The 13382-nt window shown below is 42.4% G+C and overlaps 1 protein-coding gene across 1 annotated transcript; it reads right to left on the minus strand.

The window, feature by feature from the left end:
• Nucleotides 1-5193: 5193 nt before the first annotated feature.
• LOC147892038 (uncharacterized) lies at nucleotides 5194-13068 on the minus strand. The gene is made up of 2 exons (XM_087388558.1): nucleotides 12996-13068; nucleotides 5194-5911 (listed from the first exon to the last, which is right to left on the minus strand). Exon 2 carries the CDS (start codon nucleotides 5905-5907, stop codon nucleotides 5194-5196), a length of 714 nt encoding a protein of 237 aa, XP_087244684.1. The 5' UTR covers nucleotides 5908-5911; nucleotides 12996-13068.
• Between the last annotated feature and the right edge of the window lie 314 nt (nucleotides 13069-13382).

Consider the following 13382-nt stretch of genomic DNA (forward strand, 5'->3'; position numbering starts at 1 on the left):
AGGTACTTTGCACATCACATTCAACACATTGCACATTGCATTCAATGCATAGCACTTTGCAATTATGCATTTTTATTGCATAACACTATCCACTTTCTACACAAACACAGATTCATGTGGGGGGAGAGTTGGCACAATTCCTCTCCAAAAATTATAAGACCAAGGAAAGTGCCCTTCCTTGGGTGCATTCTATATTGGATTCAATGCATTATGCATTCCATTTAGCACATAGCACTTTACATCTAGCACATAAGACATATCCCACATAGTACTTCACCATGTGGGGGTGAGAAAGTACATAGAGAGCAAGGAAATTTCCCTAGGGTTACCTATAATAGGCTAAAGTCTTGGCCCCCGCCTATCACAGTTACATGATTTGATATGGATAGCTCTTCTAAAATAGAAAAGTATAGCATGAAGATTTTGCTTTTAAGCTAATTCTGTACTAGCTAGCTTCCAGCCATAGGGACATTACCAATTAGAGAAGCTATTAATATATTGAAGGGTCACATGACTCTCAAGGCTCACAACAATTCTATGTTCAAGCATTTGGGCAACTAATGCAAGCTGAATACATCAAGGGGCCAGCAGTATGCTTGGAGCTACAGTACGATTAAAGTGCTAATGTTGACTCATGCTTGTAGTTTGGATTCTTTCTAGCTCACCCGAAACTTTTTGAATCCAACAGATTCAACAATGCATCAAATGTGACATAGATCGGTCCTATAAAAGAATCGGTGTCCAAGACTTATGTTTGCGTGTAGTCTAACAGACGATCATGTGCTTCTCACTTTGTCGTTGCCATAAGTTTTCGACCTAGGGCGTCTCCTAATCACTCTGCAGTTAAGCATGGCAGGCAATAGTAAACGCATGTGATACAGCGACAATGTGCACTGGAAAGGTAAGAGATTTCATGCTAGAAGTGATGAGCTCAATGATTTGAATTTTTCCATAAGGCTTGTGCAGATAAATGCTCTTGGTTCAAATTTTGCTTACCTTGCTTCACAAAGAGACGAATCCCTTGGTTCGCTTCAAGAAGAAATTGCATACCTTCCTTCACAAGATGAATGTGTTGATTGGCTCAAGAAAAAAGTTTTACCTCGCTTGTACTGGACATTTCATGTTGGTCAATATAAAAGTAAGTCTTTTCTTGCGGCATTTGCTATGTAGTTTAAGACTACTTTCCTCTCCCATGATGCGTTTCGACAATAGAAACCCTAACAACCCTTTTTGAGTACAACTTGATATCACAAAGATTCTAGTATGTACAAAGCTCGCTGGATTTCAACACGCAGATAGGAAGTTGAAAGGACTGTTTGTAAATACCCTTGTTAGCCACACCTCAGAATGGTTTGTTGGGAGGCTCAAGGGGTTCCATGGTGGGCAAGACAAAGTTATTGAATAAGGATGCTTAACAGAGCCGGCAAGACGAAACGAAGAACAAAGCTCAAAGGTGAGCGATGGAGGAGAAGGAGCAACACAAGGACATGAAGAGGGTCAAAGAACACATGCAAAAGCAAGCAACGCTTTTAGAGGCAAGGGGGCAGGAGTTTTAGCCATTAAGTTATAAAAATAACATGGCTCATCCAAAGCTCAAATTTTCTCTCGATCCCACTATGCTGCGTGCCTTAAAAAAGAAAAAGAGCTAGAGTACAAGAATTGAACCCCAAGCAGGTAAAGCCAATAATTCATCTTAGGCCAATTCTAAGATCAAGATGATCCAATACGTGATAATTGCAATAGACAATGATTCACCTTAGACTACTTTTAGGATCCAAGTGCTCCAAATCGCACACCTACAAAGAGTTAGGTACCCAAAACAGAGAAAACAATGATTCAATCTTAGATTTGTTTCAAGATCCAGATGATCCACATCTATCACGTAGCTTACAATAGTTGATGGCTAGAGTAGACAATGGTTCATCTTAGATCAATTTCAAGATCCAAATGATCCGAACCAAACACCCACAAGAGAGCTAAGTACTCCAAGCAAAGTAAATAATCATTTAATCTCATGCCAACTTCAAGGTCTATATGATCCACCCTCCTTCAAATAGCTTATAGTTGCAATAGAGAGTGATTCAATCTCAAACCAGTTCCAAGATCCAGATGATCCAATGACACCCACAAAGAGAGTTGGGTACTCAAGCAAAACAAACTCTCAGAACAGTGTCAAGATCTTGATGATCCACACCTATCACATATCTTCAAATAGTTGATAGCTGGAGTAGACAATGACTCATCTTAAACCAATTTCAAGATCCAGATGTTCCAAACTAAGAACACCCACAAAGAGAGTTGGGTACTCAAAATAACACAAATAATGATTCAATCTTAGACCAATTTCAAGATCCAGATGATCCATACCTATCACTAACCCAGCTTCAAGGTCCACATGATGCAAACCAAACATCCACAAAGAGAGTTAGGTACTTGAGTAGAGCAAACAATGGTTCAATCTTAGACGAGTTTCAAGATCCAGATAATCCAAACCTATAACCACCTTGGGAAAGACAACATTGTGGGTTCGAATCCTACCCTCTTAAATAATGTGCACTCTTCTTAGGCATAGCTTAAAATAAATATATTAACCCAAATAACTCAATTAATCCATGGACAAACATAAGTTAATTAACCTCTCTGGTCCAAAACAAATATCAATATAATAAAGTTGAGTGAGTATGTCCCCCCATACATTGATAAATGTATATATTGCCATATATACATTTATCAATGTATAAGGAAGGTCATGGTTGATTTCTAAAATGGAGAGTTCAATCAATTAGAATGGAAGCCACCCCAAACCACCACAATGAAAAGTGCATGGTTAGCAAGTAAAGGCGAGTTGAACAAGAGAGGAACATTTATAGATACACCCCTCGAACAACCTTCATGCCACTACACTATTTTGTTACATAAGCCATCATAATTGCTCATACATAATACCTCCATTTAAATGAAGTAAAATGAAACATTTGACTAGTCCATCCTTTAATAATGTTTGACTTGCTAGGCTTGATTGACTTCTTGTAACATTTATATTGTTGGCTTCTAAATTGTCCTTTTCTCCACCCACTAGTGTAACAATACTTGCAAATAATATTCAACATTAAGTAGGCTTCTAGGAAATTGACTTTGTAATAAACCATGTAGCAATTCGCAAGAACAATGCTATGATAATTGTCTTCTATGTAGTAACTGTTAAGTGTCCTTACAAATCATTGGGGTTGTGAAGTAAAACAACCCACCATAGGTTTTTTGCTAATGGTTTTAGATTGCTCCTTGTCTCCATCAAATGCTAGTCTAAGGGTGCCAAAATTAGTTAGTTAGAGACACCATCAAATCTTAAGCCATTTGGAAGGGATGTGAAGAGAAGGTTTTGCTCCCAAATCTTTTTGCTTGAGTTTAAGTTTTGAAAACAAGAAGACAAGAGACCTTGATTTAACTACAAATACAAATTTGTACGCATATGCAAAAGTTTGGTGTAGTATCATGAAGTTTCTTGATAGGGTATAATAGATTACACAACATGAATGAGCAGACTTTAACCTTTCATTAATGTCATGCAAGATCCATATCGATGCTTTTAGGAAGAGCCTCATTTCCATTAGGGTGTGTCCTTAAGGACCATAACACATTAATTAATGCATAAGTTAATATTAAGTAAGCCATTTGAGACTCACTAGCTATATGACTTAGAAGTTAGCCCCTTACTTGAGCCCGTTGCCATGGATTCAAAAGATTTGTTGTTGTGATTGGCTATATGGTTGCTATTGCATACTCAAAAGTCTGAATAGTCAAACAATAAAGTGTGGTTTGCATTGGGCTTCAAAGAAACCATTGCCTTCAATATTGTCTTTCGTGTATGGGTACTCTTTGTAAATGTCCATGTAGTAATTCGAAAGCAGGTTAAGCCTTTTCATATTCTTGTTATAGTGTCTATGCATTGTATTATTAGCATAGTGCTATCACCCTGATGTGGCCATTTTAGTATTATGTCCTTCTCATTGAAGTTAGAAAGGAAATTATGTCATAGAGAGATTTCGTACAATCGGAGTAATGCTTTTCCAAAAAAAACTAGTGCATGAGTATGCTTTCTAAGGCCCATGTGGTAGCCTACAAGATATGATGCTATGTAAGTCTTTGGTATTCTCTAGGAATCTCTACGTAGCATGTACAATGTCCCGACACATTTGACTATGGTGTTGACAACACTTGTATGATTGGCTTGAACTCTCTCGTAATGACAGACAAGTTGAATTGGAGTGAACCATTGCCTTTATAATAAAAAATTTTGACAACACTTGTATGATTGGCTTGAACTCTCTCGTAATGACAGACAAGTTGAATTGGAGTGAACCATTGCCTTTATAATAAAAAATTATGCATAAGTAATGACCATGTGGTGGCCCCTTACTATTTTTATTCTCTCAAGCTCTCTACATAGCAACTAAATGGTGTCTCAAAAAGTTATGGGACTATGGTGTACTTGACCAACACTTGTATGGGTGGTTCTTTTTAGGATCTCTCCTAATGACATGTTGAGAGTGCTAGTGTAAAGGTTTGCAAAGCATGGATGATAGTAAGCCATACAAAAGATGTAATAATGCAAGGGCCATGGACCGAAATGTAATACGCAAGTGTGGTACAATTGTGTTGCAAAATAAAGGTAATAGGGTGAAAGGAAATCATTAAATAAATGCCTTCTACAACTGCACTTGAAGTGATACTTGCAATGGTATAAATGGAAGTATAACAAAAATAGGCAAGAATCATATGCTTGTTCACTTTAAATTGATGTGATAATTACCTTTTAAAATTCACTTTCTTTCCATATTTCTCACCACCAAGGAGCTGAATCAGTCAACAAGTGATGGTGACATCGGTTTGGTTCCTATATTTGAATGCAATACTGCAATTAAGTGAGTCCTGTAATAAGCCCCGATAAAATCAAACACAAGACCATATCAACTTGAAGCTCTTAAACATTCACGTTCCTTTAGGTTCACCATTCCCTACGAGCAGACGTTGTGTCCACATGCACACTCAAAACAGTAAAAAAGCATACATGCCATTCAATCATGGTTCAATAGAATTTGAGGGTATATTATACAAAGAACATTATTCCCCCAAGCGGAAAAACTAATTAACTGTCATGTATTTGCAGTCTTACCCATAAAAGTGGATTTTAAGTTAGCGTTTCAAATTAAACATAATATTTATTGGCATAGAAAGGAATGGGACAAAGGTTACCTCAAATGACGGAAAGAAGACTCCTGCAAACTCAAAATGAGCTTCAATTGAGCCGCTAATGTGCATAGATACGATGCCGTTTGAGAAGGCATCCTGCAATAGAGTAGCTCGTAAAGAACTTGGGACTGGTACAGGTACATCCAATAGCAGAACCCTTGTCCAATTGGTGGAGGAATGGGGATGCTGCTTGAAAGCCCCGGTTGTGAACACTCCCAAATGTAAACTTCTTGTAAGGCATTCAAGTGAATTGTTACTATATACAATTGTGAACTTGTTATTGGGATTTGTAGCCAAGAAGACAAAATCAATGTAGGCAATTATATACACAGCATAGTAGCTTCGATTTGTTTCCTCGATTCTCTTTATAATAGTGTAATTGCTGACTTTCACACTTTGTATTCTCACGTCAATGTCCATTGGCTTGAAATAGATATGTACAATCATGATCACAGCTATGACAGCGAATAAAAAAAGGAGAAGAGTAAAGCAGCAAAAGAATTGCTGCACATCACAGAATGAATCACACTTGGTCCAAATTTCCTCTTCATGGGCATTTCTTCGTAGAGAAGACTGATGGTGGTTGATCGCATTTAATGGTGCAGTTTGAGCTTGTACCCTTGTGTTGTCTGTCAATCGAGGTTCAAATGATCTCATCTGGCTACACATACAAGAGCAGCTCTTGAATATTAAAAAAGAGTCTCACTGTTTGATTTATTACATGATACGAATAACATTATATTGAGAAAGCCTTCAATTGAAAAGATGCACAACCAAATCTACAATTGTACAGTAAGTCCATGGACTTAGCTTTTGAAAATCACATATTACATATTAGTGATTTTTTGCCAATTCTTGTACAGAACAAGCAGTTTGAGCTCTCATCTTGTGATCTATCAGTAGTACATCAAGGTCAAGCCCAAATCCCATTTGACTCTACACGGACCACACTACACAGGAGAAGTGCACCCTTCCAAGGTGCTGAAGCCAAGTGTGACTCTATGGACATTCTGACATGTTATAAAGGAACAAAGAGGTTTTCAGAAGATTCCTAAAAAAGAACTCTTTGGCTGGCAGCTTTTACAATCCAGAGTGAATGCAAAATATAAGAAAAATGCAAAGACCCCTCCACTGATAGCCTAGGGCTGCCTAGCATAAGGTCACGTTTCTCACAAACTATAAAACTTTCCCCTGCATTCATTTTTTAAAGTAAACTTTGAAAACCCAGCTTCTGGAAAATTAAGTGAACTTCGGATGCTGACTCTACAAGGTGTTAAATTCTGTAGATTTCCCCTTCTCGATTTCATTATTAATTATAGGCAATACATTTGCAAATGGCCATGTTAACATGTTTGGTGTACATGTGAATTATGTGAATTTAGTTGATGTCATGCTCATTCTCTGCACATAGCTATTAAATAAAGCATTGCTTGTACATCGCCTTGCATAAATACCATAATAGAACTCCTTTCTATCATGATATAAATCTCATGTGCTTCTAATGAACATCCTTACATTGCAAAAGGGAAAACTGGAAAAACATTAAGCGTGAAAATACCCAAGTAACATATAATGTCCCACAGGTCAGAACTGCTTGCTGCTCCATGCTCGTGGTCACTGTACCCAATCTCCACCCCTTCTCTCTCTAAATCATTATTTAAAAAAGCAGACTTCATGTCTGTTCAATGAACGGACCACTAATAATGTGCAGCCAATCAGCAGAAAAAGACATCAGGAAAATGACAAGCTGTGAGCTCCTACCTGCGCACAGCCTTCCTCCCTGCCTGTGCCCCCCCATTTCTCTTCCTTCCCTTCTCCCGTTCTCGCCCCTTCCACCTATGTTTTTCCAGCCTCGCCAGCATTTTGTTCAAGGTCGAATTGCTGTTGGGATTCGCCGGAGCCTGCTGGTATGGGGACGCGCTCACCTGGGAACCTTGCATTAGACTCCCTCCGGTCACGCCTCTTCTAGGACCCCTTGCTGAAGTCCACTTCACTCAGGAACCCCTCAGTCTGCTGCGCCTCTTCTTGGAGCTGTTGGTGCAGCTCATTGGCAGTTCTTTTGTTCGTTTCAACCTGGGGTAGCCCCCTTGTGCCTGCAACTACTCCCTGTAGGTTTCTTTGGCATTGAGCTCTTTGGAGTTGCTGGTTTCTGAAGCTGTACTGGTTCGTGGTCTTTGGAGAAGCTCATCTGCGCATTCTCGAGCTCCCTGGAGCTCATTTCATTGCTGCAACTGGGAGTACTTGTTCTGGAGCAGGTCATTACTGTTATTTTGGGCCTGTACTTGATTGCGAGTAGCTCCAGCTTGTCAGCCCAAACAGTTTGGGGGTACGTTGGTGAGCCTGTCAGGCTTTGCTCTTTGGTCACGCTCGCTGTGGAGCTGGCCTGGCCATTGGATACTTTGTGGAGTGGCCTGGTGGGAAGGATCGTGGGTATTACGTCCTCAAGGAGACGTGTGCGGGATTGGCTCCAGGCGAGCTTGGCATTAGTGGATGACCATATTCACGAGGTTGCCATCTACGGGAGGGGAGTCTTTCTCCTCCAGCTGAAATCCCCGGGCACCGCCCAGTCGCTGGTGGTGCAGGAGAGAGGGGGGCGGGGAGGGAAGGGCAGAAGGACAGGGGGAAGTGTTGTCTTGGGCTAGAAGAGTACAACTAGAAAAAACGGAAACAAGCCAACAAGGTCGTGTGGCCGAAGAGCGAAAAGCACGAAGCTAGAAATGGAAGCAAGAACATCATCAAGAATGCCATCACGGGTTAGTTAGAAGCGTGGAAAGAGAGGGATTGAATAAGAGCTTCACCACGTCTCATTTTGATTGCCAAAATTTGGTGGTAAACCCTTAAACATGATAGTGTGTTGTGCAAAGTTTTTGTAGATATATCGTGCAAACATTGCATCAAAGAACATAGCGCTTAAGTACACGAGTAATATAAGATGAACGAGATATATAGCAGGGTGTTGGCGTCCAAACTCTTATATAAATGCCTAGACCGATGAGTGGCATCCGAGCACTGCAGCTCCACTCCCTCTCCTCAGCTCAAACCCCAACAAAAGGCACATCGTCGAATCTTGAATCTTTATAGATACACATGGGATCCTTCTATCTCAAAATCTGTCTACCAAGTATACATCAACAAAACTAGAAGTGGAATTTCCATATATGCCTCTAATAATTCCACTAGTGTATTAGAGACAAGATAGTATTTATGAGATTCATAATTAATCACTTGATCCTTTACCCTTTAAAGAACCTTCAAGATATTGCCTTAGACCTCACATATCTTTTAGAAAGAATGGAATGCATCTGATTACTTACTGGGCCAGCATTTATTTTAATGCAACATCAACAGAGAAATTGTATTGTTATTTAATGGATTCTCCATATTGATCCTATATTGAGTGGTTTGTTGCTAAAACATCTGCATCGAACTCTAGGGATTGTATAACACAATAATCAATACAAATCTTCGTTTTTAATCCAGCATGTTGATGTATTCTTAGAATCCATAAGAAGACTTACTTCTATTTAATTGCCTTAAATATGATCAACACAAAGAAGAGTTCCATCCATCTGATCACCCTATATGTTCTTTTAAGAGTGGGAAAATCTTGCATACATATATGTTCTACTTTCTCTTTTGAGTAGGAAAAACAGTTCCTCCTCAAAGGCCAATTTAAAAGTGTGACCAAAGAAGATAAGTGCAAAGGAGAGAGATACTGAAGTGGTAATTGAAGACCTTAGAGGACTCACATACTCTTGACATTTGTGAAGTAGTGAAGAAGAGGTCTCATAGACTAGGCAAGTTAGATATTGTGAACTTTCCTTTGGTGGCTTAGATCAAGCAAATAGCCGAGGACCTTTGAGGAAGCTAAGGGCAAGACAAAGTGATAGGCTGCTAAGGAGGCAAAAATGGAAGCTATTCTAAAGAACCACAATTGGGATTTGGTCAATAGGCCCCCAAATGGGTTTACAAAGCTAATTATATTGGACAAATACCGTGCAGACTAACATGTTACCCAAGGCTATGCTTAGGTAGACGAGCTAAGTTGCCCCTATAGCATGGATGGTTACCATCACGTTTGTGTTATAGTTTTGGCTGTACATTATTATTTTCTTTCCAAAGAAAATTAATACTTGAAAAAACAACCATACAAATTAGCAGTCCCTAAGGCTCTGATCATGAGAACCCATTTCACTGCCTAGGGAATCTTTCAAATAGGGGCTAACAACTAGGAAGGAGGTCTATACAATTAGTGAATCTCTCGTGGCATGAAATATAAAATATGCCTGGCCAAGACTTGCAGAATCCTCTTGCCTTTCTGCGATCACTCTAGATTATGACGTCCTGCGCTCCCAGTGGCGCACAGGGTGTAGGTGATATCCTGGCAAATGGTGACCCTCTAGAGTGGCCATGGGTGAAACAAGTCCTCGCCCATCAGCAGGGTGTACCGTGCAACCCACATGTTCCACACTGTAATGCTGGCCATTGTCTCCCACACACTGTCCTTTGGGCAAGGCAGGGGATAACGTTGAACCGGTGGGGTCACCTCATGAAGCTCAATCATGAGAACACTCTGTCCATGTATCCTGTAAGCAGGGAAGACCTTATCGATGGGGAACAATGGCCCCCTTTGTCAACCAGGCCGCCATGCCCCAAGTGAAATCTCTTTGAATCCTTTACACACCAGTCACAATCCAAAGGGATCCCAACCAAATCCTCTGTGTTCTAGGACGGGAAGACCACGTGGGCAACCATCCAGAAGAAATAAGAGATCTTCCGTGGCCCTCAATTGGACCATGACCACGCCCAAAATCTAGATCTAACCTCTTGGGGCACTTGCTAGTGTTGAGCTCAATGCCTCTCTCTCGAAGGAGTTTGTGCTGCCACCTCCAGGTGAAGACGCTGTCCAATATGTGTCATGTAGGAGAAAAAAGTCACCTGCTCTAGGTGGCCTACTCTAGACGGTGGCCAAAACCACTCTCCAGGATCCAACTTTACCTCTCGAAGGGGACAACCCTACCAAAGCCGAAGGTACCACCGAGGAGCATCCTGGTCCTAAATGCGTGATGGGTTGATGGACCACTACTCTGATCATCTATCACTGAAGCAAATCCACGTTCCTATCCATCTCTTGGTCTTTGGCATACATTGGCTGAGAAAACATCCCAGCCCCAATTTGAAGAAACTGGCTTGGTCGATGCACCTAAGCATAATCCTCAAGGGTGCCCCTGTCTAGAGAATTGACCCTTGACTACCTATATATGGAGTCCTGCTCGCCATGACTCAGGATGGCTACATCTATCTCCCTCATTTGTAGGCTTGCCCCTCGAAGATGCAAAAATGCATCGAGCCGCACCTTTGCCTTTGCAGGGAGCCTACTCCAAGTCCTGAAAGAGCTTACTAGGCCACTACTGTGTCAATCTTATGTGAGTCCACTGTCTGAACCATCCCAATCTCGAATCTGCGGATGCCAGATAAGAGCCTGGCACTTGAACTCCGTCCTATAGTAGCGAGGGTGAGCGTGAGTGTGTCCTCATGCCAACGAGTGCAAGGCCCTGTAAAGACTGCTCATTAATGGGAAGCCCTTGACTGTAAGGGGCCTCAAAGAAAATCCACTGATGAGACTGCTGCCACTGGCCACATGTGCGTGGGGTATTCTAGAGAAGCCCAGGTTGAAGTAGGAGCTCCTAGGGATGTGCGCCTGAGTCACAACTACCTTGGTCTAGAAGGGCTCTGCTCTGCATCTCTAGTTCTATGATGCCCAAGCCGGCCACTGCTTGGGGCATGATCATTGTCTGCCATGCAACTCTAGCTCTCGTGTTCCTTGTGCCATTTGATCCTGCCCATAAGAAGTTGCACACCAAGCGTCTGAGCTGCCTCATGCATCCCTTGTGGAAGCTCCAACAAGAGGCTATGTACCAGGCTGTAGTGGCGAGGAGAACCTGGTTGCCCACCAAGGCCGTGCGTGAAAAGGAGAGTTTGGTCAAGCTCCAATAGAGAAGCTTGCGTTGCACACCCTCAAGTACCGATGCAATCTGCTGCTCTGTTAATAATATGTCCATCTCCACCTCGCAACCAAGGTACTACAATATCAGTACATGCGGAATCCATCGAAAACCAGGGACAACCCCCTAGTCTTGGATCTCTTGGACCTCCTCTATCCTCTTAAGGAAGCTGAGTGATTTGATTCTAGTAGCGGAAGATAGACTATCCTCACTCTCTCCTGTGCAATACTAACTACTAACTACAAGATGATGAACTCAACACACAAAATGATGTTGTGGATGTGAGTGAGAGAATCAGATCTGCCCCCAGCCTTTACTCAATATGTAGCAAGGGGAGCCACGCCCTGTCGCTCGCCCAACGCTTTTCAATTGATGGAGAGAAATGTATGACCTCCAAAGAGGAATATATTATTGAAATGTATGAATGCCCAAAGGACTGAATACAACTGTATGGAGGGGCTGAAACCCTCACTCCAATACGGGAAAGAGACTAGACTACCTAGAGGAGGTGAATCCTCACTAGATCCCTGGAGAGGCTGAGGCACCCTGCTGGTCTGCTACGAGGAAGCCTGGCTACGATTGCTCTGAAGGCTTGAAGGCTGAGGAGTGGATGAGAAATGTGGGACCAAGGCAAAGGCGCTAAAATTCCGACCAGGGGGCTGGAAGCTGACTCCTCCTGTACCGACTGAGCCACCTGCTGACGTGGCAGCCGACTGGCCATGTGGCAGATGCTAATGTCAGCACTGCAACGTGGCAGCTCCTGCACTGTCTGCGTGTCCTGCACCTACTGGCTAACAGCGTGGCAGAAAGTGGGAGCAGTTCTAGGGGAAGGAGATAGAGGGTGCCCTAGCAGACCGCTCGCAGACCCCAGAGGATGAGGCGTTTTTTGTATTCCGCTATCTGGCCCAGCGCTGTGCTCTATTTGATCACGCTGCCCTTTGCTCCTGATGACGCTAAGGAGGAACCCTACTCTGACCCCTCTCACAATCTCGTGCCAATTGCCCCATTTGTCTGCCGTGTAAACACTAAGCTGGCAGAGCTGAAATCTCAACTCTTTGCCGATTGGTCTCTCTGTAGATGCATCGTCCTGTGTATGAGTCCGAGAGATTCCTTGCGTACCATTACTACTCCAAAGAGCACAAGTCAGGGTATTGAAGGCTCATATGTTCCAGGGGTCCATTGGATGTACGCCAAGGGCCTATCAAGAGACACCCATCTCGAATTTTCCTCCTTGTGGCCAAACATCTCAATGACTGGAAGGACAGCAGTACTATCAGTCTGGAGCCTGCTGCGCATCCGATTATTATTGACGTTGTCGATTGTGTCTTGCTGTCCTTTTTGTTCGTGTACTGATTTTTTTGCCTTTCCTTCTCCTTTGTTTCTTTTGCCATGTTTTCCCGTGCCTCTCTTCCTCTTGTTGCTGTTCCGGGGGGAGAAGAGTTCATGCCTTGTATTTCTTTAGAATTGAAGCAGGGAGAGCCTGCACAGTTGTTCACGCTGTTCAAATCTTCTTGCGTATGAATTTTCTTCCGCTCGTGCACTTCGTATTCATCCACTTGTCTGTCAGTTTGCCTTTTGGACGAGCACGCAATGAATCCTTAAGCATGTTGCTGTGTTTTGCTAGATGCTACACAGCCACTTAGAAGGCCGCGTTGAGGCCCAAAAGGATGACAACCACGATGAAACCATCATCATCAGAAACATCTACAAGAAAGAACAGGCATAGGTTGAAGAATCTACTTGAAAGCCAGGCGACTAGAATGATAGTTCGTCCCGATTGGCAATTGGAGAAAGTAAGCTACCGAAGTACGTCTGTCATCAGCGCAAATCTCTCCCGTAAAGCTTGTTGGGTCTTTCGTTTGGCAACGGTCCGATTGATTGCACCCATTAATCACCCTCAATTGCAACATCAAAAGGACCACTTCAAACGAGGGCCCATAGATGGCCTCTACTTGTGGTCGTTCACACCACGGACACAAATCTTTTCTGCGAGTCTCCCGGGCCGCCTAAGAGACGGCAGCCCTGTGAACCCAACCTAATCAAATAGAGGATGTGGAGAATGGTTTGCCCATGCTCAAATGCTAACTACATTCACTTTGGCTATGGATTGAAGGTAGAACAAATGAA

The sequence above is a fragment of the Dipteris shenzhenensis genome, chromosome 17 (assembly GCF_047967505.1).
Source record: "Dipteris shenzhenensis isolate YYH24624 ecotype China chromosome 17, Dip_SZ_1.0, whole genome shotgun sequence".
NCBI lineage: Eukaryota > Viridiplantae > Streptophyta > Polypodiopsida > Gleicheniales > Dipteridaceae > Dipteris > Dipteris shenzhenensis.

Excerpts from the sequence above, each read along its gene's own strand:
- LOC147892038 (XM_087388558.1), bottom strand. The coding sequence starts at position 5,907 with ATGAGATCATTTGAACCTCGATTGACAGACAACACAAGGGTACAAGCT.